The 23,589-nt window shown below is 57.9% G+C and overlaps 2 protein-coding genes and 1 long non-coding RNA gene across 10 annotated transcripts in view; 1 reads left to right on the top strand and 2 right to left on the bottom strand.

Moving 5' to 3' along the window:
• LOC113931856 overlaps positions 1 to 3,021 on the bottom strand; it is a 9,226-nt gene extending 6,205 nt beyond the window's left edge. The window contains exon 1 of the long non-coding RNA XR_003522893.2: positions 2,768 to 3,021. This is a non-coding gene — a long non-coding RNA (uncharacterized LOC113931856). The remainder of the gene's footprint in view (positions 1 to 2,767) is intronic.
• The window catches only part of ORAI2 (ORAI calcium release-activated calcium modulator 2), a 16,796-nt gene extending 4,387 nt beyond the window's left edge, over positions 1 to 12,409 (top strand). The window contains exons 1-3 of one of the 6 annotated variants that reach the window (XM_027609961.1): positions 2,667 to 2,816; positions 6,490 to 6,727; positions 11,656 to 12,409. In XM_027609961.1, coding sequence (XP_027465762.1) covers positions 6,503 to 6,727; positions 11,656 to 12,195 — 765 coding nt within the window. In that variant the 5' untranslated portion in view covers positions 2,667 to 2,816; positions 6,490 to 6,502 and the 3' untranslated portion in view covers positions 12,196 to 12,409. Of the gene's footprint in view, positions 1 to 2,666; positions 2,817 to 3,063; positions 3,215 to 5,874; positions 5,984 to 6,439; positions 6,728 to 9,446; positions 9,556 to 11,655 lie in introns of those variants that run through there. The other 5 variants (XM_027609958.1, XM_027609959.1, XM_027609962.1 and 2 more) reach the window with 5 other exon arrangements.
• ALKBH4 (alkB homolog 4, lysine demethylase) lies at positions 9,844 to 23,589 on the bottom strand. Of its 3 annotated transcripts, XR_003522892.2 has the most exons (5): positions 23,410 to 23,589; positions 20,772 to 20,969; positions 13,420 to 18,267; positions 12,323 to 12,379; positions 9,844 to 9,971 (listed from the first exon to the last, which is right to left on the bottom strand). XR_003522892.2 is itself a non-coding variant. In XM_027609957.2 (3 exons), the coding sequence occupies exons 1-3, from the start codon at positions 23,530 to 23,532 to the stop codon at positions 17,680 to 17,682; spliced, it is 909 nt and encodes a 302-aa protein (XP_027465758.1). In that variant the 5' UTR covers positions 23,533 to 23,589; the 3' UTR covers positions 12,556 to 17,679. The 3 variants fall into 3 exon arrangements, 1 of the variants encoding a protein (XP_027465758.1); XR_003522891.2 differs by lacking the exon at positions 9,844 to 9,971 and having other exon boundaries at positions 12,248 to 12,379; XM_027609957.2 differs by lacking the exons at positions 9,844 to 9,971; positions 12,323 to 12,379 and having other exon boundaries at positions 12,556 to 18,267.

Genomic DNA, 23,589 nt, shown 5'->3' with positions numbered 1-23,589 from the left:
ATTAGATGGGAAGGGGACAGGTGGAAGGCTCCTGCAGGAATGCAGAGCAGAGGTGATGAGGGCCTGAGTTAGTGTGAGACCAGTGGGACCAGGGAGAAACGGGAGAGTTCACAGGACTGGATGGGGACGGGAGGAATCAGAAATGACAGCAGGTCTGTAATGTCACCAGCTGGGTGGCTGGTGGAACTCCTTGAGACAGGTGACCCAGGAGGTAGGGCAGGCAGGTGAGGAAAGAGGAGGAATTCAGCTGTAAGCGTTGGGGGGTGGGGGGAAGTGAGGGCGGGCCTTGGGTCACGCCCTGCCAGGCTGGGGGTGATCTGGGCTGGAAGTGACCATTTGGAGTCAACAGACTCCTTGAAACAAGGGGAGTGGGTGGGACCCATCAGGAGGGAAGTGGGGAAACACCCACATCTAGGGGACAGACAGCAGAGGGAGAGCCTGCACAGGTTAAAAAAAAAAAAAGCCTGCACGGGGCGCCTGGGTGGCTCAGTTGTTAAGCGTCTGCCTTCAGCCCAGGTCATGATCCCAGGATCCAGGGATCGAGCCCTGCATCGGGCTTCTTGCTCGGCAGGAGGCCTGCTTCTCCCTCCCCCACTTCCCCTGCTTGTGTTCCCTCTCTCGCTGTGTCTCTGTCAAATAAAATCTTTAAAAAAAAAAAAAAGGTGAGGGCACCAGAACAAGGAGAGAGTTGTTTCTAGAAGGGAGGAAGGCACGGCTGAAATCTGTCCTGGAGTTCGCATCACAGTGGCAGTGGGCTGCAGAGCGCCGGGAAGGAAGTTGTGATGACAGCTCTCTTGGGAAGTGTGGCGAGCAGTGGGGGAAGGTGGTAGCAGGAGAGGTCAGAAGGGGTCAGGCTGAGTGGGAAGGGAGGGGGGCGGGGAGCTGGTATCAGCACAGGCTGGGAAGCAGGGTGGTACAGGCTGAGAACTGGTTGAGAAAGGGTCAGGAAGTGGGAGGTGCAAACTTCAGATCTAAAGGGTAGTGACAAGGCCTAGCCATGGGAGTCAATAGCCAAGGAGACAGAACTGTCAGGGGACTGGATACATTGTCCAGAGCAGCCGAGCGGCCATCTGGGTGAGAAGACCCAGGGAAGAGGAAAGCAGGGGCCGCGGTCCTCACGGAATGAGGGTGTGCATGGATGGGGAAGACCAGAACGTGATCAGCCCCTGGGATGTGCCTCGGAGACTTGGTCTTTTTCAAGCTGAGACCCGAGGAGAAGGAGCAACTTGCCATGGCCAAACTACTCGGGAAAATCACAGCCCCGACTCTCCCCTGGACGGGCCAGCTGCGTGGCTGGCACCCACGGGCCTTGCCCTGACCCTCCTCCTCTGGGTAGCTGTGCACCTGAGGGGCCCTCCAACTATTAGTATTCCAACTGTTCCTCTCTGTTCAGCATCTGTTCAGCATGGTGCTGGCACCTTCCTTAATCTTCTAGGGGCCGGGGAGAAAGCCATTTTCTGTGTTTGGTTAGGAAACCAGCACGGAAAAGCACTGGTGGTGATGACTTAGGTTTTGCTTCTGTCTGGGCATGCTGGGTAGGTGTGCTAGGGGGTGGGAGCACCATCACTGGCTTTCTAAAGGATGTGCAGTCAGACTCCAAGGGTGAAAATTTAAGCAAGTGACTCTTGTGGAAAGAATGGTCATCTATGATGCAATGACTCTAGTTTACAAAGTGTTTCTTCTTCCTGTTTTCCAGATCATTTTACAAAGAGCTGTTGGTTTTTGAGGGTTCTGCCCCCTGAAATTCAGATGATCCCTTCCTATAGCCATCTGTAATGTGTGTGCATGTGTGTTGGGTGGAGGGTCAGTAATCAGACCCTGGGATTTTCCTAGGCTGTGGTCTGTTTTTAAGTGTCTTCCTGAATTTAAAACGTGTCACTCCAGCTCTCAGCAGTGCCCTCTAAAATACGTCTTGAGAGAAAAAATGGATTTGGCCTGACATCCGTTCACTTCTTTTCTTACAGTCGTCAGAAAACTTGGGACTGGTTGACATGAGTGGAATTTTTCTTTCATTTGGATAAATGTGTCACTGTCGGATAGTGTTGTGACAGATGGAAAAATCCTATGTAGGGCACGCAGGAAGGACTGTGAGGGGCCGTTTGGCACAGGGCCTTGATATGAACGTATCTCGCCTCTTAGTTAATTATTTGTATGCACTTCCTGAAAAGAATGTTCCTGTTTGAATAGCTCAGTAGAACAGCTCGGTGGACGCCCATCAGGGGCCAAGCGAGCTGCACCCGGGTTAGAAACCCCTGTGTCTGGCTGGGCCTGGGGGCGGGTGGGGCGGGGGTCGGCTACAGTCAGGGCGACCACCTGACCAGTTCCTGTGCGCTGTGCGCAGCGCCACGGTCCACCCTGGCAAACGGGTGTGGCTGCCGGAACCCTTCCCAAACGGTGCCCCTTTCCCCACTCTAGCCACCTCACCCCGCCGGGCCTGTCGGCAATGGGATACCTGTTCCCTCTCCCCACCCCTCCACACGGCCCATGGCCAAGCCTGGGCATTCTTTGGGGCTCACCCTGGGGACTCTGCTCTCTTTGGGTAGTGAGACCCACACACGGGTCAAGCAGGGCTCACCCTACCCTGGACCTGTCGTCCAGACCCAGGGACCAGAGAAAGTGCAGCCGCATCGTTCGCCAGCGCTGCTGAGGGAGAAGGAAGGGGGTGGTGAGAGCGAGGGATGCCCAGGCTTCCGGCCCCCTTCGCCGCCGAGCCGACCCGTGTTCACTGTGGCCCACGGCGCGCCCGGGGAACGGGAGAGATGCGCACCTTTTGCCGGTTTCCGCTCCCCGGCTTCCGGCCCGGGTGGTCCTGACTAGTAGGTCCACGCCGCCGGGGTCCCCCAGGAGGGGCAGCGAGGCCCCCCCCTTTCCTTTCCCTCCCCTCCTCTCCCCTCCCCTCTCCTCCTCTCCCCTCCCCTCTCCTCCTCTCCCCTCCCGGCCTGCCAAGTCACGTGGCCCGTGGCGCGCCCCCCCCCCCCATGGGCCAACCACGTGATGGCGGCGCGCCGTTGCCTTGGCAGCGGCTGCGGTAGCCCGCGGGGGCGGGGCAGCCGGCGGGGGCGGGGCTGGGGGGGACCCTGCAGGACGCACGGAAGGAGGGAGGGGGCCGTGCTCAGCGCCCAGGCCTGGCCACGGGGCCACAGGGCAACACAGCCACGCCGCCTGCCGCAAGCCCGAGCCGGAGCGGAGCCGGGCGGGCAGGCAGAGCAGCTCGGTGAGTGCTCGCCGTGGGGGGTTGGCGGGGTGCTGGGGGGGGTACCCCGCCCTGCTGGGGGACCGACTGGAATTGCACCGGGAGACTCGACGGGGGGAGGGGATGGGCTTTCTCCTGGGCAGGCTTGGGATGGGGTGGCTTCGGGGTTGGAGGGTGGCCAGGTGGCCCCAACCCCATAAGATCCTCGGGCGGGGTGCGGCGCTGAGAAGGCCCGGAGGGAGGTCGGGGTCGGGGGCCGAATGCGGGTCCTCCGGCTCCTGAGGCTCCCTAGGGGAAGGGACAGAGATGCAGGTGGACGCCTTTGGGAAAGCCCTATGGGGGCTGCGCCCCCCCACCCCCCACGGGTGTGACAGAGACCGAGTCAGAAACAGACTCGCCATTGCTCATGCCCCAGATGTTTAAGGGAAGTTAAGACAGGCAAACCCCAAACCTACCCCCTGGATCAGACAGGCCTGCCAAGGAGAATAGCTCATCTTTAGAGAGTCACCGTTATTCAACAAGAGATTTTTTTCTCTAACCCTTATATATTTAAAAAAACAACAACAAAAATCGCCTGCAAAGTTTAGCCAGGAGAGCACCTTTTGGAGCCTCTGCCACCTGACAAATGTCTGGTTCCATCTTGCCCCACCCCACCCCCTGCCCCATCCGGGAGTGTGAGGACCAGACTCTGCCTCTCCCCCGGGTAGGGGGAGGAAGCCTGGCACAAGGTAGGACATTGGGGCTGGGACCGTTAGGATGGATATGAATCCGGTTAGGGCTGCTCCCTGAGCAGGAAGTGGCCTCTCTATCTCCAGGACCCACAGGCCTGCCTCAAGACCTGGCTCCAAGCAGATGCACAGCCCCGCTTCCTTCCACTCCCTGCCACCCTGAGGACATGTGCAGGGCTGAGGCTGCCTGGGCACTACCCAGAGGCCACTGTCCGCCCTCACTGCCCACAAAGCCCTCCATCTCCACTTTCCAACTCAAGCCCAGCCCATGCCCATGGATGGCCCCTGGGCTTCCCCCTTCTTCAGCCCACACATGCCTGTACCCCTTTGGAGGCCCCCAGGTCCTCCTGCCCCTCCCGGTCAGCCAACTGTTTCAGTGGGCACCCGGACCAGACCGACCCCAAGCTGCTCCCCTTACTAGTTCCTTCAGAGTGCCTGCAGCCCGGCGCCTCCAGAGTCCAGCACAGTCCTACCTCCTGGGCTGCCTCCGGTTCCACACACCCCCCGTATCCAGCCTTCCCCCCACATTTCCCTGATCCCTTCTGCAGCTAGCCTTCCTGCCATGTCCCCTTGCCTCTCAGAACCCTCCCATGCGGGCACCATCTGGTCTTTGAGGGAGGGCCCCTCTTTGCCAGTGCTGCCTTCACTACTTATGTTCTTGCTCCCCAATAGGGACCTTCTCCCTGAGGCTGATGCAGCCTAGCCCCTCCTCTGCTCCCTTGTCCCTTGCACCCCCTCCACTAAAGCAGCAGTTAGCTTCCTGGGTGAGAATCACCCCCTAATGCTGCTTCCCCACTGGGTAGAGTTCCTTGAAGGAACTCACAGGATCTTTGATGCCTAAGTACCAAATGCAGCCTGACCTTGGAGCCCACTAAGCATCTGTTGGATGGAGTTTAGAGGATGCATACTCTGAGGGGCAAAGGCTGTGCCTTTCACGCATCCACACGGCCATATGCTGTCCTCCAACCTGTCGGCTCACTTCTGTGACACGTGGGAGACGAAAAGAGAAAAAGTGAATTTTCAAATGATGCCATTCTCAATTATTTGGAGCTAACTGATGGATTAGTTAGCGGCGTTTCTCTGGATTCTCCCCGCGGGAAGGGACGTCCTGGTGATGGAAGTGCTCAAAAGCAGCGCCGCTGGCTGCAGACATGGGCGAGGGGCAGAGTGACCACGGCTCTCACGTCGACGTTCCTAGAAATGACCTAGTAATTGGTATCCCCTGGCAGAAATAGAAGTGCACAGAACTGTTCTCCAGGGTCCTGTTGGCCAGTAAAAGCTACACTTCTGCAGCCTGGCAGAGAATAGGGAGGAAGGCACCCCAAAAGAGAGAGCTCCTCCCCACCTCCCGGACCTTCCCACAGAACCCTTTTAGAGATGGACGTGGATAGATCCAATTTGGCACATTCCCCCAGCCACTGACCCTGGTAAACAGCCCCCACCCCCACCGCCCCAGCCATGCTCCCTGGGACCTAGGAACACTGATCTGTTCTTAATAGCCTTAAGTAGGCTTTCGGTGGGGCCTATGCGGGCCTGAACGTACAAGTTAATATCTGATGCCAAGTGAGCTGTGAGGTGCCTGTGCCCTTGAAGTCTGCCCTACAGAGTAATTAGAGCCGCGCCCGGCGTGCTGCTGCATGGGCCGGCCCCTTGGGCCGCATGAGACCGCCAATCCCCTATTTGGATTAGTGGAGATTTGGGTTTAAATTCACAAATCTTGACAGATTGGCCCTTCTGATCTTCATGCCGTGTTCTTGTCAAACTAGATATCTACCTGGGAGGACTGTAGACACGTCTGGCCTCCGTTGCTCTGTGGAAGGTGCTCATGTCGGTGGATTCAGTTTTTCCTTTTGCTCACGGTTTCCATCAGAGCCTGGATGTGGCTTTCCTTTAGTTCCAGAAACCAAGTATTTCTGGAGGTGAACTGCGCCGATTAAAATTCAAGTTGGATTTGAGAAATGAGCCCCAGCTTGGAAATGTGTTTTTTCATGGTTGGCGCCTGGGCATTGAAAAGCGGTTTTGAGTCATCGGTTCCGTTATTTTGTTTCCGAGTCCTATAAGGGTAAGGGTAGGGAATGTCCCCATTGGAAGATGCACAGGGTCAGAAAGTTCAGATGTCATCTTCAGGATCACACCCTAGAAGCAAATCCAGGCTTAGTGACTAGGTCCTAGGATCTTTATACATGCTGTAGCTCCCCACTCCTTGAAAATAGGAACAAATTGGAGGATTTCTTAGGTGCTTTTGGCTAACCTTAGAGTTCCATTCACCCAACAAGCCACACTTGCTTGGAGCCTTTTTGATGTAGGGATGGAAGGCTGGATCATTAGCTTTGTGGAGGCACAATGGATGCTGGCGGTGATGGTGGCGGCGGGTTCCTGGAAATGCACTCCTGACCCTCCTCCCTAACAGAGGGTCCCCACAATCCTGTGTAGGGATCGGGGCCCCACACTCAACACTACACCTGGTGTACAGCAGGTCCCAGAGAAGGTTAACTTGCCTGGCTTCTGGCTTTTCCAGGTCTTGGGAACCCTCTGGGATGCCTGAGAGTGTCTCTCTCCTGCCCCCAGCCTGGCTCCCACCATGAGCGCCGAGCTCAACGTGCCTGTGGACCCCTCCACTCCTGCCTGCTCTGAACCAGGCCACAAGGGCATGGATTACCGAGACTGGGTCCGCCGCAGCTACCTGGAGCTGGTTACCTCCAACCACCACTCCGTGCAGGCCCTGTCCTGGAGGAAACTCTACCTGAGCAGAGCCAAGCTGAAGGCCTCCAGCCGGACCTCTGCCCTCCTCTCAGGCTTCGCCATGGTGAGTGCAGACACGTGGTGGGGCCCTCGGCCTGCAAAGCAGGCTTCTGCTGTCGAGATCCTGTGACACTTCAGGGAGCAAAGCGCTCCCTCTGGGCCCTACTGGCGGTCAGGACAGACCCTTAGGAAGTCTCCCCACGTCTCAGCTCCTCTGAGGGGCCTGCTCCGTCAACTGGAGGGTTTGTCTGGGGGATGCAGGGGAGTCCCCAAGCCCCGGAGGCCACAGAAAGCCCCCTTCTTTTTTTTTTTTTTTTAAGATTTTATTTATTTATTTATTTGAGAGAGAGAGAATGAGCAGGGGGGAGAGGCAGAGGGAGAAACAGACTCCCCGCTGAGCAAGGAGCCCAATGTGGAACTCGATCCCAGGACCCTGGGACCATGACCCGTGCCGAGGGCAGACACCTAACGACTGAGTCACCCAGGTGTCCCAGAAAGCCCCCTTCTGACATTCCCACAAAGCAGTTACCTGGCAGGGAAGTCAAGAGCAATTGAAACAGCTTCAGTGGACAGGGGGGAAAGTTCCATGTCTGCCTCATCCTGAACACCACCCAAGAGTGGAAATCTGAAGGATTTGAGCAGGACTGGGATTGATTGGGGTTTGCTCAGGTTAACCCAGCTTGAGACGCAGATTGCCCCCCCCTCCCCAGATGTGGCCTCTTGGTGACGTAGCAGAGCCTCTGGCCTGACTCCTGGCTGCCACGCAGGCTGCAGCTTTCCTCTGAGTCCTTCCCCAGGACAAGAGTTGGTCTTGGGCAGAACCACATGCCCTGAGAAGGGCCATGTCACCTGTTGACTCCAAGGCCCCTGACCCACATCCCTTCAGGGAATTGTCCCAAAGGGTGAAGATGCCAGGATTCAGAGTGACCACCCCTCTTTCTCTGTTGTATGCCCAGAGGTCCTCTTGAGTGGAAATACTTTTTTTCTTTTTTCTTTTTTTTAAGATTTATTTATTTATTTGAGAGAGACACAGCACAAGCAGAGGGAGAGGGAGAAGCAGGCTCCCCACTGAGCAGGGAGCCCAACGTAGGGCTCAATCCCAGGACCACAGGATCATGACCTGAGCCTAAGGCAGATGCCCAACCGACTGAGCCACCCAGGCGCCCCAATTTTTTCCTTTAATGTAAAAAACAATTGTTATTTTTCCAAAGCCCAGAGCTTCCATTGTCAGATCAGCAGTACAGAAAATAAGTTGTCAGAGTGAGCCACTGTGGCCAGTCCTGTGGCAGGAGCTTGCTCGCTCGTTGATACAAGCCACCCTTGGAAAACCGAGAGCCTGCGTAGTCTGGGCGTGACGGAGGTCACCAAGCTTAGAGGCAGTAAGTTTGGGTTTAGATCTGTAGTTTAAAGCAAAGGTTTAGTTCAGTGTTGTGTGTATTGATTTACTTATTTTTAACATAACTTCATAAGGGTACAATCATATGGGGCACAACCTTGGCTTATAGTGATTTTCTTCTTGTGGTTTCCGTCACACACAAAAGACAGAATGCTTTCTCAAGCTTAATTTGAAAGGTATGTATGAGAAGTATAAATGTCACTATGAAAATGAAAGCTTGTTTTCTCCACCACGGAATTATAGGATTGCATTAGGTTTGTCTGGCCTGCTCTTATTATTATTTTTGTGACTCTGGAAAACAAACCGTGGGGAGTATCGTGTGACCTGGTGCAGTATGCCGGTTTCCTTTGTGTGGGGGGGCCTGGGTCTCAGAAGTCAGTTCCTGTCTGCAGTGTCTGTTTAGACCCTGGCCTTCCAAACACTAGGATCTGCAGACTTAGAGAAGCTTCACTCTTTCCCCAGCCCACAAAAGGGCTCACCCACATTGAAGCCTCCAACACTACTCATTTAAAATTGGAAAACGGGCCCTGTTCATCAGATTATAAAACATAGAGCGGTTTCTGGAGGACTAGCGTGAGATCGAGGGGCAGCCCGCAGGGGCATGAAATGGTCATAGAATGAAAATAGTGACCACAGAGAGACAGGCATGGGAGAGCCCGGATGTGCCCCACAGGGTGCCATCTGTCCCTAGCTTGGCGATGGCGGTCACTCTTGCCAGTAAGAATTCCTTTCTTCAGCATTTACGGAGTGTCTCCTCTACCTGCACGTCCTCCCTTACACAGTCTGGGATACATTTCAGCAGCCGTACAGTGCCCTCGCCTTGCCTTCTAGAAGATTCCTCTCAGGGAGGCTGTTACAGCCTAATACGCACCAGAGATTCAGCCGAAATGGGGGTGGGGTGGGGCAGGGGAGCACTGGAAAGCAGTAGAAAGAGTGTGGCGCGGAGAGCAGGGGTGGGGACAACAGCAGCGTGCACACTTGACCAGCGTAACCCGCTGCTGGTAGACCAGGTCATGATTCATCAGACAGTGGCTCAGCGCCGGAGAAGGCAGACCCACGCGGACACCGTGGCCGACTGAGGGGCAGGGCTAAGTGGAAACGAAAACAGGCAGTTTGCTAGGTGGAGTCCCTCCCTTCATGTTAGGTATCCCCTAATTAGAATTGCAAAGCTGTTTTTTTGTCCAACATCAAGCACTTATGCCCAGCCTGGAGCCTGTTTCTTCATATTTATCCTTCTGCAAACACACAGAACCAGTGATCCGAGGCCCCTTCATAAAATCTTTGCATAAACACATTGAAAAATGGCCTTTTGGCCTCTTTCTCTCCTGAAGGCTGAACAAAACTTTCTTACTGTAGGCCTTTTACTTATGTTTGTTTCTTACCTCAGCGCCCGCTGTGGTTTACAACCTCCTTTTGTTGAACCATGTCCTTTGTGGTAACAAGAGCCTGCCCAGGCCACAGGAGCACTGAGAAAAGACCATCCCTCAACTCGTACGGTATGGCGACTGTCTGTATGGAGCAATGATCACTGCCGAGTTTCTGTTCAGCTGTGGTCCATCAGGACTGCCGTATCTTCTTTTTACCTACCGAATGTTCCATCTCTGCTGAGAGGATGAATTTTTCACTCTAGGAGGCGGTAGTTGCTACAAGTTGTGAAATCTTTCTTGTAAAATTTTAAAAATGGGATGGCTTAGATCTAGGAAGCACACACAGTGGGTGGAAAAGCCTTCCTCTGGCTTCTTTCTGCCTTCCCTCCCCTTTCCTTGACTGGTCTGGTTTCTTACCTCTGGGTACCTGGGAGAAGGTGGTGAGCCCCGGAGTCCTTGCTGGGCCTGGACTAAACAGCCCCCTGGGGGAGGGGGTGGGAGCCAGGCCACCAGAGGGAGCCATTCTGCGTGGACTGGGTTCCGCCCTGGGGAAAGTAAGGCAGGAGAATGTTTCCTAGTCTGTAGTTTGAATGCCCTTTAGGCCTTGTGCTGAGCAGGTCCTGCCTTGCTGGCTATAGACCTTCACTACCACAGAGATAGGCTGGGGCTTCGGGTTCCCACTGGAGATCCATCCATTGATCTATCGATATTTATTTATTTATTTATTTACTTATTTACTTATTTACTTATTTTAAGATTTTATTTTATTTATTTGACACAGAGAGACACAGCGAGAGCAGGAACACAAGCAGGGGGAGTGGGAGAGGGAGAAGTAGGCTTCCCACTGAGCAGGGAGCCTGACGTGGGGCTCGATCCCAGGACCCTGGTATCACGACCTGAGCCGAAGGCAGTCGCCCAATGACTGAGCCACCCAGGCGCCCCTTATTTATTTATTTTTGAAGATTGATTGATTGATTTGTGAGAGAACGCGCGCACACACACGCGTTGGGGGGAAGAGTGGAGGGAGAGGGAGAATCTCAAGCAGACTCCCCTGAGTGTGGAGCCTGGATGTGCGGCTCTATCTCAGGACCCTGAGATCACCACCTGAGCCAAAACCAAGAGTCAGATGCTTAACCGACTGTGCCACCCAGGCACCCCTTTTTCTTTTATTTTAAAACTAGTTTGGGGGGCTCCTGGCTGGCTCAGTAGAGCATGTGACTCTTGATCTAGGGGGCGTGAGTTAAAAGATGTTTTTAGTTAAAAAATAATAAAAACAGTTTCTGCCGAAGTTAATACATGCTCGCAGCTTACGAAGGAAGGAAGCGCCTGGAGGCTGGTAAGCAGCCCTGGTCCCCGCCCAGCGGCAGTGCCTGCAGGCCCCTCCGCTCTGAGTAACTTTCTCCAGACTGCTGTTTCTAGATTTATCCATTTCAGGCCTTACCTATTGGCCTTGTCTCTGTGTGACTGTGGGTGATGACTCAGCTCCCTGTGCAGCCCAGCCCCCCCAGCCCCCCCTCACCTCTGCCCTCATTCCTGTCACCGTTCCATGCGGGCTTCTCCCTGGGGCATCTGGACTCCTCTGCCAGATGCACCCTGCGGTCCGCGTGAGGCTGTCCGACCCAGGTGGGCGGCTCTGAGTCTGGGGGCCGCCAGGAGCCCCCGGTACTACTTTTCTCTTGTTACCCTTTGAAAGGTTAGTTTTTTATTTTTTTAAAGTATGGTGTAGATTTTGTTTATTTGACAGTGAGAGAGCACAAGCAGGGGGAGTGGGAGAGGGAGAAGCAGGCCCCCCGCGGAGCAGGGAGCCCGATGCGGGGCTCGATCCCAGGACCCTGGGATCATGACCTGAGCCGAAGGCAGACGCTTAACCGACTGAGCCACCCAGCCACCCCATTTTCAATTTTTTTTTGAAAAACAGCAGTTATTTGGTGCCTAAGCCAAGCCCACAGGTTCCCGGGAAGTGTGGCCTCTGTCCTGGCTCAAAGCCTGGCACCCCAGGAAACCCCTGTGTTGGCACCGGGAAGGCCCCCAGGGTTGGGGTGGGGGTGAGGCCCTCCATTCCCCTCCCTGTGCTTTAATCCTTCGAGATCCTTCCTCAGTGAGATGTTCTTTGGCTCCTCAGAAAATAGGAGAAGCTGAAGTGTGGGAATGGTGAGGCGGGTGCCCCCTGCCCTGCGCAGGCCCAGGACAGGGGCGCCCCGACCCAGCCCCGCCCACTCTGCCCCGCAGGTGGCCATGGTGGAGGTGCAGCTGGAGACGCAGTACCAGTACCCCCGACCACTGCTCATCGCCTTCAGCGCCTGCACCACGGTGCTGGTGGCCGTGCACCTCTTCGCCCTGCTCATCAGCACGTGCATCCTGCCCAACGTGGAGGCCGTGAGCAACATCCACAACCTCAACTCCATCAGCGAGTCACCACATGAGCGCATGCACCCCTACATCGAGCTGGCCTGGGGCTTCTCCACCGTGCTGGGCATCCTGCTCTTCCTGGCCGAGGTGGTGCTGCTCTGCTGGATCAAGTTCCTGCCCGTGGATGCGCGCCACCAGCCCGGCCCCCCGCCCGGCCCCGGCGGCCACACAGGCTGGCAGGCCGCCCTCGTGTCCACCATCATCATGGTGCCTGTGGGCCTCATCTTCGTGGTCTTCACCATCCACTTCTACCGCTCCCTGGTGCGCCACAAAACAGAGCGGCACAACCGCGAGATCGAGGAGCTGCACAAGCTCAAGGTGCAGCTGGACGGGCATGAGCGCAGCCTGCAGGTGGTGTGAGGGCGCGGTGCCCCGGGCCCAGGCCAGCGCCCCCTCCCCCCACCCCCCACCCTGGGGCACAGCATGGAGGTGGGCCGCCGCCGAGGCCGCCCCAACACTACCATGTGGTTCGAGACCAAAGTCTTACCCCCTGTCTTCACCCTGGAAAACCTGGCTGGGTGGTCCTCCCACAGAAATTGGAAATCTGTAGTAAAAAGAGAGACTCTGTTGCTAAGAGCTGAGACCAAAAAAAAAAAAGCCTGGGGCCTGGGGATTTCCTGCGGCAGGAGAGGGGGCTTCGAGCAGCCCCCAGGCGTCCCGGGCAGTCTCAGTGACGGGGTTGTGGGGGGCAGAGGCCGGCAGGGGAGGGCTGAGGGTTTCAGAGAACTGATGGCCCTGTGACACCCGAAGTGGGTCTCAGCGTGCCACCCTCTGTGACTAGATGGAGTGCAGGCCCACGGCTTGGCCTGGTGCTTCCCTCCCCTGCCCTGGGGGGATTAGGTGGCCAGGCTGAAGGGGGAGAGGCAGGAGCCGGGGTCCCAGGTCTGCTCAGCAGGCGTGGTGGGTGCTCAGCCGGGCATCGGACTGGTCTGGCCCTGGGGAAGACTTCCAAGGATGGAGGCCTGGCAGGGCTAGGGAGGCACGTCTGTGGGCGTCCCGTGTGAGATGGAGGGGGTGAGGGTGTACTCTGGGGCACACTGGGCTCAAGTTCTCTCTTCCTAGCCATCCTGGAGCCCTGGTCACGTTGACACAGCAAAGCCACCAGGTTGGGGAAAGGGCCCACAGTCCAGAGGCCTCGGTCTTTGGGCTACAAAATGGCCTCTGAGCCCACGTCGGCTGCCCCTCCAGGCTGTGGCTGCCAAAGGTACTTGCCCAGAAAGCAGAGCGTGCTTCCTGTCTCCCTGCTGCCTGTGACCCCAGGAGGTGGGAGGGCGCGGCCTGGGGGACTTTCTGTCCAGACAAGGCCCGTTGGCCTGACCTGGCCAAATGCAAGTCCTGCGGAGTAGCAGCTGCAGGGAGGGCGAGACCCCCAATCCTCTCGGCCACACGCAGGGGCCCAGCTCACACATTTCCACAGCCACGTACATACATCCTACGGCTCAGCTTAGGGGCAAGCATGCCGCACCCCGAGCTGCTTTTAAAACCCATGTTTACCACATCGTCCAGGGGCAGCCTAGAGAGGGAGCCTTTCTCGTTTCCGTCCTTGGACGTCATGCTCTGATGGCATCTCTGTGGACAGCTTACCTTCTCTCTCGGGTCTGGGGTGGCTGTGCCGAGAAATCCTGGCTGGCCTAGCTGTGGCTGCTGGGGATGTGATGCACTGAGGACAGAAACCTTAACACACAACCAAAATGCTGCGGGGCTGTCTGGGAGACGCGCCGGGAGTCGCCGTTGTAAGTCGGGACATTATGGGAGCCTGGACATCGGGTTCCGTGGAGCCGGACGAGAGCCTTCCACGGGGCGCGGTCCTGGCATTCTGCAGAGCTGTCATTGCTTGCTTGCTCTCTCTCTAGTGCGTGTCTCTTCTCTCCTGGAGCCTTGTCGAGAAGGCTTGTCTGGCTTTGTATGTATTTGCTTTGTGTCAGTGTCACTGAAAGACGGCCACTCCGTGTCCTGGCGGGGATGGGACGGGCTGGCTCCTCCCCACAGCTGGGAGTGGACAGCAGGCCCTTCCTCCCGCCTGAGGCTTCGGAGACGGGCTGTGCTGGCCTCACTTCCCCACGCCATCTGGTGCCCCTGCCCCAAGTGCGCCAGACGTGCCGAGCCCCCCTGGACTGGAAAGCGCCCCCCAGTGCCGGCAGGGGGCCAGTTGTTAATGTCTGCTCCGCCTCGGACTGGCCGCTGGGTGACTCGTGACAGTGCCACGTGGGTAGCAAAGACACCACATCCCGTGTTCTTAAGGCTGATTGAAGAATTCTTGGTCTCTTTCATCTAGAGTCTTCTCCCAGCTCCCAGAGGCATGGGACAAGCGGAATTTCTGTGGAACAGAGAGGACCATGGGTCTGGGGATGGGTGGCCCGGTGGGGAGTCTCAGGGCAGCCCCAGGGCTTTGGGGGAGAAGGAGGAGTGGCTGCTATTTGGAGCTGCAGACACAACTCAGCAGGGAGGGTGGGGGAGGGGAGGGCAGCTGCCGCACTGGAAAGGCAGTTTCTGGAGGTTTAACCTGGCTGTGAAGTGTTCCTGGCGCCCCGGCCGCTCTGGGTGAGCCTCCGCGCCCGCTGCCCAGAGCCAGCAAGGGCTCGCTCTAGTTTCCTCTGAGCAGGGCCTTCCCGGTGCTCACGACCCGAGCGCCCGCAGATACGCCGAGGCGCTTTCCAAAGTGGAGCACGGTCTCCATTTAGTACCTGGCCAGAAGTTGCAGAACTCAAGTGATTCTATTTTAGAAACTGCAAGGGCAGAGTGTATTCTGGTGTCTTCTAGGAAAGTCTTGTGAGGCGTGAGTCTGAGTGCATCAGGGCTGTCGCGCACTGATTAACTCCATTGTGCGTGACACCGGAGATCACAGATGGTGAATGCAACACCTGTCCTGTGTGTGGGTTTTTCAAACAGTTGCTCGGGATTGAACTGAATAAACAAGTAAATCCGTGGCGCGCCCTCTCTGCTCTTGGCGGAGCACGGTGGCCAGAGGTGACAGGGTGGCCGGAGGTGACGGGCGGGAGCCCCTGGCGCTTCCCCGGTGTTTGCTGCCTCCCGGAGGGCAGACTGCTTCTCCTGAAGTCCCTCCTGCCTCTTCTGAATTGCTGGTCACGGGCCTCGTGTCTTAACAGGCTTCCCAGGCGAGGGGGTGACTCCTCTGGAATGGGCAGGCAGAGTGCTCAGACCCAGACATGCTGGGAGGCTCCCTCCAGGCGGGGCCCCAAGAGAACTGGGCGTCTCTGCCTGCTGCCTCCCTTCCCTTCCCCAGCGGGGCTCCCCCTTTCCAGAAACACAGCAAGGGACAGCCCCGCGGGTGGCTGAGCTCCAACAGAGCCCATCTGACCAGGGCCAGCTTGAAGGTCCCCATCCATACCCTCCAGGTGAGGAGCCACCGAAGCTCTGGTCCTTCGGTGGCACCTTCTCCATCCCAGGTACCTGTGGCTCTGGGGTTAGGACAGGGAATCCCTCCCACATCCTAGTGACACTCACCAGAAGCTCCCAGACATTCTGTTTTGTAACTGTGACCCACTGAGGCCCCTGTCTAGGAAAGGATAGTCTGCCTTCTATTATTTTTAACTTGCAGGCACTTCAACCTAGAGGCTCCTAGGAGTCAGGTGTGCAAACACGGACAAGTTGTGCCAATCCAGCAGGGGCCCACCTGCCTCTGCAGCCAGGGAGGAGGACTTCCCAGGCCCCTGGGTGTAAAGGAGGGCTGAGTTCTGCACAAAGCCCAGGTCCAGCAAGCCTACTGCATGGACCATCCCCCAGTGAGTGCAGCCAACTCACAGAAGCCTCAGTCGTGACTCACATGCCGCCAGAAGGTGGAGAGGTAGGGTCCACAGAAGCCTGGGTGGGGGCCGCAGGGTGAGGGGCACAGGACTGAGCCGAGATTCCTTGCTAGGCCCATTTAGAACCTGCTGACCCCTTTCCAGCCCTGATGTGTGCGCCGCCCCCCCGCCCCATGGTTACTGGGGACACAGTATAGACAGGTTCCACATGCATCTCAACAGGAATAACCCAGAGGATGCTTCTCAGACTGAGCTCCACATCCTCCTGCCTGTTGGGACCAGCCTGGGCCTCCCTGCCTCCAGGTCCAAACAAATAAATGGGCCTGAGTTTCCTTAACATCTTTCAAAGCAGGACAGGCCATTGGCTGCGCTCTCCCTGACTCTTAAGAGGATGGTGCAGGAAGCCAGCCTCAGAGTGGAGGCTTCCGTGTTAGTACAGTCCCGTAACACCCATCACTCGTCGTAGTCGGAGGCCGCCAGAGCATCGGGACAGAACGGTCCGCACAGCGTACGTCTGGTGTTGACGCAGAGCATGCAAACGCAGTAACGGCCACCTCAAATACTGGGTTGAGCAGCCATCATACCCCTCAGTCAGTGGCTGAGCCCCCCAGCCTGGCCCTCTCCCAGCCCCATCCCGGTTGGTGACACGAGCAGCGGATGCAGAGGTGGGCACACTGAACCTGATGGTCTTCATGTTGTAGCTGCAAGGACAAACCCAACTCAGGGTCACCAACTTGGCCGTGATGCAGCATGTCCCGAGGTGTGCTCCGGGGGCCGTATGGACCATCGCATGGAGTGTGTCCCGAGGGGCACTCTGCGGGGCTGTAGGAAGGGCCCACTGTCAAATGTCTGGCAAGCACTGGGTGATTCTGGGGGCAACAGGCTTCTTTGCTGAGTGGCTCTCCCCTACAGGTCTGGGTGTGCAGTTTCCCACATGGACGTGTTAGCAGAGCATCCTGTGGGCTCCACACACAGGGATGCTCTAAGGCCCAGCCCGTCAGGGCAGAGGCTCCCACAGGCCCCCGTGGAGCAGACCACCAGGCTTGCAAGCCCACTAAGCTGTTCACATGCAGCAGGACTGGCTGGAGCTCCAGGGAGGGACCGAGAGCAGGGGCCGTGAGGGTCACAACCGTGAGAGGAAGCCGTCCTCCACCCTCCTGCTCCAAGTGAGCTGACTCAGGGAGCCACCTGCTGTGCAGCTGGGCTCAATTCAGCCACTAGAAACCCAGCGGCCTCTCCATGGGTCTCCAGAGTGATGCCACTTCAGAGACAGCACATGGTGCACCGCCAGTGACTGCCCCCCCACAACCTGACAGCTCACAGAAGGTTCTAGAATGACTGAAGACCAGTGCGGACCATGAACGTTTCTGGGCTCTGATGGGGCCCTGGTCCAAAGGTTTGGCGCTGAGCATGTGGCTGGTGAGCATATTTGGTCTTATGCGCAGAGGGCTGGCCGCCATCCAGGTGAGCACCCCATACAGCACCAGTGTCAGAAGTCCCCCTACTTTTTCACAGCATGGGCCAGGGAGGGAGGTGACACCAGACTCTCCGGAGATTCCCCTGTCCTCACTGCCCCCCATACCCCCCGGGGGTCAAGCCTGACCCAGGCAGAGCCGGACGCAGAGACGGTCACCAGCTCTGAAGGCTGAAATAATAACTTCAAATCTTCTGTCAATTCTGCTCTCCAACTCGCTTCCCAAATGAAAGGACTGGAGAATAGGGTTATCAGGGAACTTCATTAAGAGAAAGGGGTAAAGGAGAAAACGGTTTTAGGTGGTACCAACATGTTTAAGCTCAAATGATCCCACTGCCCTCCAACTGTGACAAGCCAGCCACACGGGTGGCCGCGGGGCAGGCCAGACAGGACCGACCTGAGGCACATTCCCATCACAACTGGCCCCCAGGCAGGGCCCACACTGTTGTCGTGTCAGGATGCTGAGCAGTCTTCTCTTAAAAGCTAACAAGCTGGGGAGAAAGCCCCCTGTGCCGGGCTTCCCGGCCTCAAGTGCTGGCAACAGTCAAGCCTGGAGCCGGCGCCCTGGCCAGGCGTGGAAGCAGCGCCTGTCCCCGGGGAGGTGGCTCACATAGGTCTCCCTTGAAAGGAGAGAGAGATCTGCAGGAGTTCCTGCCCCAGTTCTTGCTGCCTCCCGCCGGGACAGAACTCGGCCGACAGCTCCCTGAAGGTGGCACAGACGCGGCGAGCCTCAATGTGTCTGCGGTGGACAGCGTGCTTCCACTGGTGCCGCGCGGCTCCCGTGAGCACGAGCAGCGAGCGGCGGGGCAGGGGGACGGCCACCTCCACCTCCTGGCACAGGACGGACCTGCTGGGGGCCATCACCCCTTCCACCAAGGCCTCCGGGAAGCCGGAAGGGGCCAGACAGAGCAGGAGGCTGCCGGGCGCCTCCCGGGACATGGACAGCACAGTCGGGGACAGGAGGTTGAGGCTCACCAGCCGCTCCCCCCACAGCCAGGCGTCGTCCAGGTGGGGGTCGATGGCCGAGCCCCGCTCAGGGCAGTAGTCCAGGTTACACTGCTCCACGGGCCGGAAGTCCTCCAGGATGGGGTACAGCCCCATTCTCCGCACCACCTCCCGGCTGAAGCTGGGGAGGCCTCTGAAGCCAGTGGTCTTGAGCTTTTGTTTCCGAAAGTTGACTTTGGGGCCGTAGTCCTGAAGGGTGAGGACAAAGGGGAAGTGGAGAAGGGTCTGAGTTTATAGGAATGGCTATCACAGGCCAGGTGTGAAGAATCTGATCGTGGCGACCAAGACAAGCAAAAACGCCTGACTCTGGATCAGGATCTGGCTCTCCAGCAGGAGGCCGGCCCCAACAACAAACAGCAAACGCTCAGATGCTGGGAAACGCCGAGACAAGAAATAAAGCAGGAAAGGGGGTATGATGTGCTGGGGCGGGTGGGATGTCTTCGCTCATGTGCCCCTGAACGCAGAGAGAAAGGGAGACAGGGTCGGGATGCGGGAAGAAGGAGCCAGGAGGGAGGGAGGGCCAGCCCAAGGCAGCCTCCTCACGTGGTCGGCGCTGGGGATCCCTGGGGTTCAGAACCGTGACGGAGAAGTTCCGCTCCCGGCTACACGCCCAGGACTGGAAACACGGCCATGCAGACACGTGCCTGCAGGTGTTCACAGCAGCACCGGGGCACAGCAGCCGAAAAGCGGGAACAGGCTAGTGTCCGTGATGGGACAGATGGATGAAGCGACAGTGGCAGGTCCGTACGACGGAGTACCATCCGGCCACAAATGCCATGCGGCACTGACAATGCTGTGTCAGGGGAACAAGCCCACACGAAGGGCCACATGTTCTATAATCCCATTTACGTGAAATGTCCGGAACAGGCAAATCCAGAGATGGAAGGTGGATTAGTGGTTGCCAGGGGACGGGAGAATGGGGAGCGACTGCTCCTGGGGACAGGTCCCCTTTGGGGTGATGGGCCTGTTCCAGAAGCAGGCAGTGGAGAGGGTCGCATGTTCTCAATATAGCAAAACTGTACATGTTAAATGAGCGAATTTTACGGTATGTGGATTCTAACTAAAAAAACAATCGTTAGGGAGACTCCCAGAATAGCCCTCAGACTTGTGGCCCAAGGGATAAGCATTCATCCAGCAACTCCTGCCCCCTCGGCGCCCCCCAGTGGAGGGTGGCACTATCTGGTGCAAACGTCTTTCTCCTTCCAGCTTCGGCATGTCCTCAGCGTGGCTGCACCTGCCCCGCCCCCCCCAGCCCCGGCAGCGGCAGGAGAGGGAGGAGGCTGGGGGTGCAGCGCACAGAGGGGCGTGGGACCTGCAGTGTCTCGGGAGCAGAGAGGGCTCACAGGGCCACTGAAGAGCAGCAGGGGAAGCAAAGGTTGGGACGGGAGGCCTAGCAGAGCAGCGAGTCCATCTGAGGAGGGGTCCTCTCCAGGGCCAACTGACAGAACAGGGGTGGGGGCCACAGGAAGCTCCAGAAGGAATCCCAGCGGCAGAACTGGGGGCTGGGACCTAGGTGGGGCAGTGGGGGTGCGGGGTGCTGTGTTCTCAGATTCCGGGCATGTTTTGAAGGAAGAAAGCAGGCAGGGAGGACCAATGAGAGAGAGAGGAGTCTGGAGAGCTGCATGGTTTCCGGCCCGGCAGATGGAAGATGGAATCTGCCAAGACGGGGACACCGCAGGGGTGCCGGGATGGGCCAAGACTCAGTGAGGGTCTGACAGATCTGGGAAGCCGGCTGGAGCCATGAACGTGGGAGTCGCAAACGCAAGCACGGTGTCAGAGCCGGGACTCATGGAGACCAGCAAGGGAGAGTCTGGAAACGGAGAGGCCCGAGGGCTGCCCCTGACAGGGGCCGCTGGGTAGGGGTGCGGACGCCAGGATGGACATGGCCAGTGTGTGAATGCGCGAAGCAGGAGCTGAATGCGCGAAGCGGGAGGAGAGGCACTGGAGACAGAATGAACAACTCTTCGGAGGAGCCGGCTGCAGAGGTGAGAGGCGGGGCTTACGGGCAGTCTGGGGGGAAAGCTCCAGTTGAGGTAAAACTGACGTCGAGGACAGAGGGGAGTGGGGGGGGGCCTTGGAGAGAAGGGCACGGCTTTCTCGGAGAAGCGTGAGGAGCCGGACTGACTGGGGCTGGGGTTTAGCAGAAGGAGCAGGGCAGTGAGGGGCACCAGAGGACGTGCTGTAATGACCAGTGAGGCACTGAAGTCACTGGGGGGGGGACGGAAGGACAGAAGGCGGCCACTGGTGGACAGTGCTGCAGGGAAGAGGGGCTGCGATCCCCGACAAAGTGGAGGTCCAGGACTTGGGGGCCCGAGTGCCTCGAAACTGATGGGGAGAGAACTTCAGTGGGAAGGCGACTGGCAGCCTTCTAGAAACCCTCGGAGCTGAGCATCAGCCTGTCATACGGCCCCGCCTCACCGTGTCTGGTGTGTCTGGTGGAGAAGTGGCGCAGGCCAGGGCACAGGCAGGCCTCCTCCACACACCACACACCGCTCCCCTGGCTGCCCAAGTCCCAGGGTCGGGGGAGCTCGCCCCCTTAACGGCCCTGGGGGCTGTGGCTGCTGAGAGAGGCGCTGGGAGGGACGTGAGCAAAGGGGCGCAGGGCAAGGAGTCTGGAGGGGCCAGGCAGGGTGACTCCCCTCTGACCGGCTAGCCCGGCCCTCCCCTCCTCCCCAGCTGGGGGCCGAGCCTACCTGCTTCCTCCGTCCAGACTGGGAGAGCTTCCAAGGCTCCCGGTCCATCAGCTGCACCATCTCGGCTTCCTCCTCCCGGGTCACAAAATCCTCTATCAGCGTCACACCAGGGAAGGGGAAGGCCCAGCCTTCAAAGTCAGACTCCTCGGCCCCCACGGCCCAGCCAGTGTCAGAGTAGTAAATGAAACGGTGCGTTTTCTGCGAAAGAAAGATGGGGGGCCTGGAGCCACTGACGCCCTGCCTCACGCCGCGTGTGTGCCTTCTAGGGGCTGGCTCGCCTGCCCCCGAAGCCACTCTGGAAAGCAGCTGGAGTCCAGAGGGAGGCAGAACCCCTCCCTGCCTGGGGCTGCCTCCCGGGAAGGGCCCTGTGCCCGGTCCTTCCTCACTTTCCTCATCTTAAGTGGGAAGAGCGTCCACGTACCTACTCTCTGTTGTCTCTTTTATTTATTTTTTTAAAGATTTTATTTACTTATTTGACAGAGAGAGAGACAGCGAGAGAGGGAACACAAGCAGGGGGAGTGGGAGAGGGAAAAGCAGGCTTCCCGCGGAGCAGGGAGCCCGATGCGGGGCTCGATCCCAGGACCCCGGGATCATGACCTGAGCCGAAGGCAGACGCTTAACCATCTGAGCCACCCAGGCGCCCCTCTGTTCTCTCTTTTAAAGATGAGGTGATCCGGGCTGTGCAAAGTTAAGGAACTAGCCTGAGGCTGCACAGCCGGGGGCTGCCTGCGAGTCCACGCTGTGCTAGTGTTGCTGTGGGGTGTCTTCTGGCCTCCCCGGCGGCGGGGGGGCAGGACTAAAGGAGAGGACCCCGGGGCTGTCCAGAAGGCGAGCATGCTAGGCAGCCAGAGGGGAGTCTCTGAAGTGGGGGTGACTCTGGGCCCTGCCCTCCTCTGTGGCTGCAGAGGCACCGCCTGAATTTCCCTTCAAAAGAGGAGAGAACTTGCCAGTCATCCTCGAGAAGTGCCCAGCCGACAACCTCCCGCTGCCTCAGGTTTCGGGCAGGGGCCGTCCTGGTACCAGGCAGCCCCCAGCCAATGACTCAGCGCAGGCCTGGCCTTTTCTACCCGACACGGGACTCCTCTATTCTGTCAGTCCGCTCTGGAGCTCCCAGCTGGGGTGGCCATGACTTTGTCCCAGCTGCATGGCAGTCTGAGGTCCGCCCTGTCCACTTAATTCTGCTTCCTCGCCGCCTTTACATTTCATGGCCACTGCTGCCCAGCCCGTCTGTGAACCATCGTGTCCTCTGTCTTCTGGCATCTCCCACGGAACACATTAAAATCAGGGAGTCATCCTGTACCTTCTGCTCATCCCATAGCCAGCAAGTCGGGCAGGTGCTATGCCCACACCGAGTTCAGACTTTTGGCACATCTCAGGTTTTACTTGCGGCAAAAACATATAGGACGTAAAATTTGCCATCATCACCATCTTTAAGTGAACAGGTCAACGTCAAATACGGTCACATTGTCCTGCACCCGTCCCCACCTTTCTAAAACTCTGGACTCTAAACAACAACTCTTCGTTGTTTTCCCCAAGCCCCAGGAACCCACCATTCTACTTTCTGACTCTATGAATTTGATTCCTCTCCGGGCCTCGTGGAAGCGGAATCCTGCAAGATTTATCCTCTGGTGACTGACATTTCACTCAGCGTAATGACCTCAGGATCCATTCTTGTCACAGCAGGTGTCAAAACGCCCTTCCTTTTTAAGGCACATAACATTTCATCGGACACAGTAGGCCACATTTGTTTACCCGCTCGTCCACTGCTGGACATCTAAATTGCTTCCACATTGTAGCTACTATGGAACGTGGGTGTACAAATATCTCTTCAAGGGCCTGCTTTCCATTCTTCTGGGTATATACCCAGAACTGCTAGATCACACAGGAATTCTACTTTTAGTTTGCTCAGAAATCACCAAATCGTTTTCCACTTTTACCAGGGATGCCGTGAGAGTTTCTGCACTGGCTTCCCAGACTCCATACCTTCCTATCTGCCTCTCCGCCTCCCGGGATCTTTCTAAAACTCACCCGTAACTTCCTTTAAAACCCTGAGCAGCTCTTCGTGGTCCTCAGGACAAGTCCAGCCTACCCAGCCACCACACACAGTGCCCTCTGTGGTCGGCGCCGACGGCCCCTGAAGCGTCAGGCTCCTCCCAAGCGCACGCACCTGCCCCAGGCCTGCACCCAAGCAGTCCTCCGGCGGAAACGCCCTTGCCCCCCCTCAAAGGCTCTGAGTCCTTTTTCCTTAATTAATTGGAATTAATTTCCTCCTTGACCACTTCTGCTCTACGGTGTCTAGGGCACTTTGCCCTGCCCGGTTTTCGGCATTCTCTTCTCTTTCCGGGTCGTCTCCCCACTCCGTGAAGCTCGTAGCCCCAAGAGGCGGGGTTGGGGGGGTGGGGGGACCCCTACGTGGAGGCTTGCTGTCACACTCTCCCTAAGGCTCAAAGGGGAGTTGTGGTCGGATGGCATCCACTCCAAGCCCACCCCTCAAAGCGCTCATCTCATCCTGCAACGCCCCCAGAGCGAGGGCCCCTGACACGGGTTGATCCGGGGCCCGTCTTCGTAGCCAGTCTGGGCCTCAGTTTCCCCATATGAAGAAGGGAGCTGTGGCACGGCCCCTCCCCCCAGCCCTCACCTGCGGGGGGTGCTGCCAGGGCGGGTCACCTCCGCGCTGCCGCTCGCAGATCAGACAGGTCCGGATGCCCTTGCAGCCGCATTCCCGGAGGACCTCGGGGGCCGCCACCGCCGCAGCCGCCATCGCCGCGTCCTGGCGACCAGGGCGCAGGCGCGGAGCCGCGGGGGCAGCTGGGAGTTG

The sequence above is a fragment of the Zalophus californianus genome, chromosome 10 (genome assembly GCF_009762305.2).
Source record: "Zalophus californianus isolate mZalCal1 chromosome 10, mZalCal1.pri.v2, whole genome shotgun sequence".
Taxonomy (NCBI): Eukaryota; Metazoa; Chordata; class Mammalia; order Carnivora; family Otariidae; genus Zalophus; species Zalophus californianus.
Note: the sequence above shows the minus strand (reverse complement) of the source record. Positions and strands in the feature narration are given on the sequence as shown.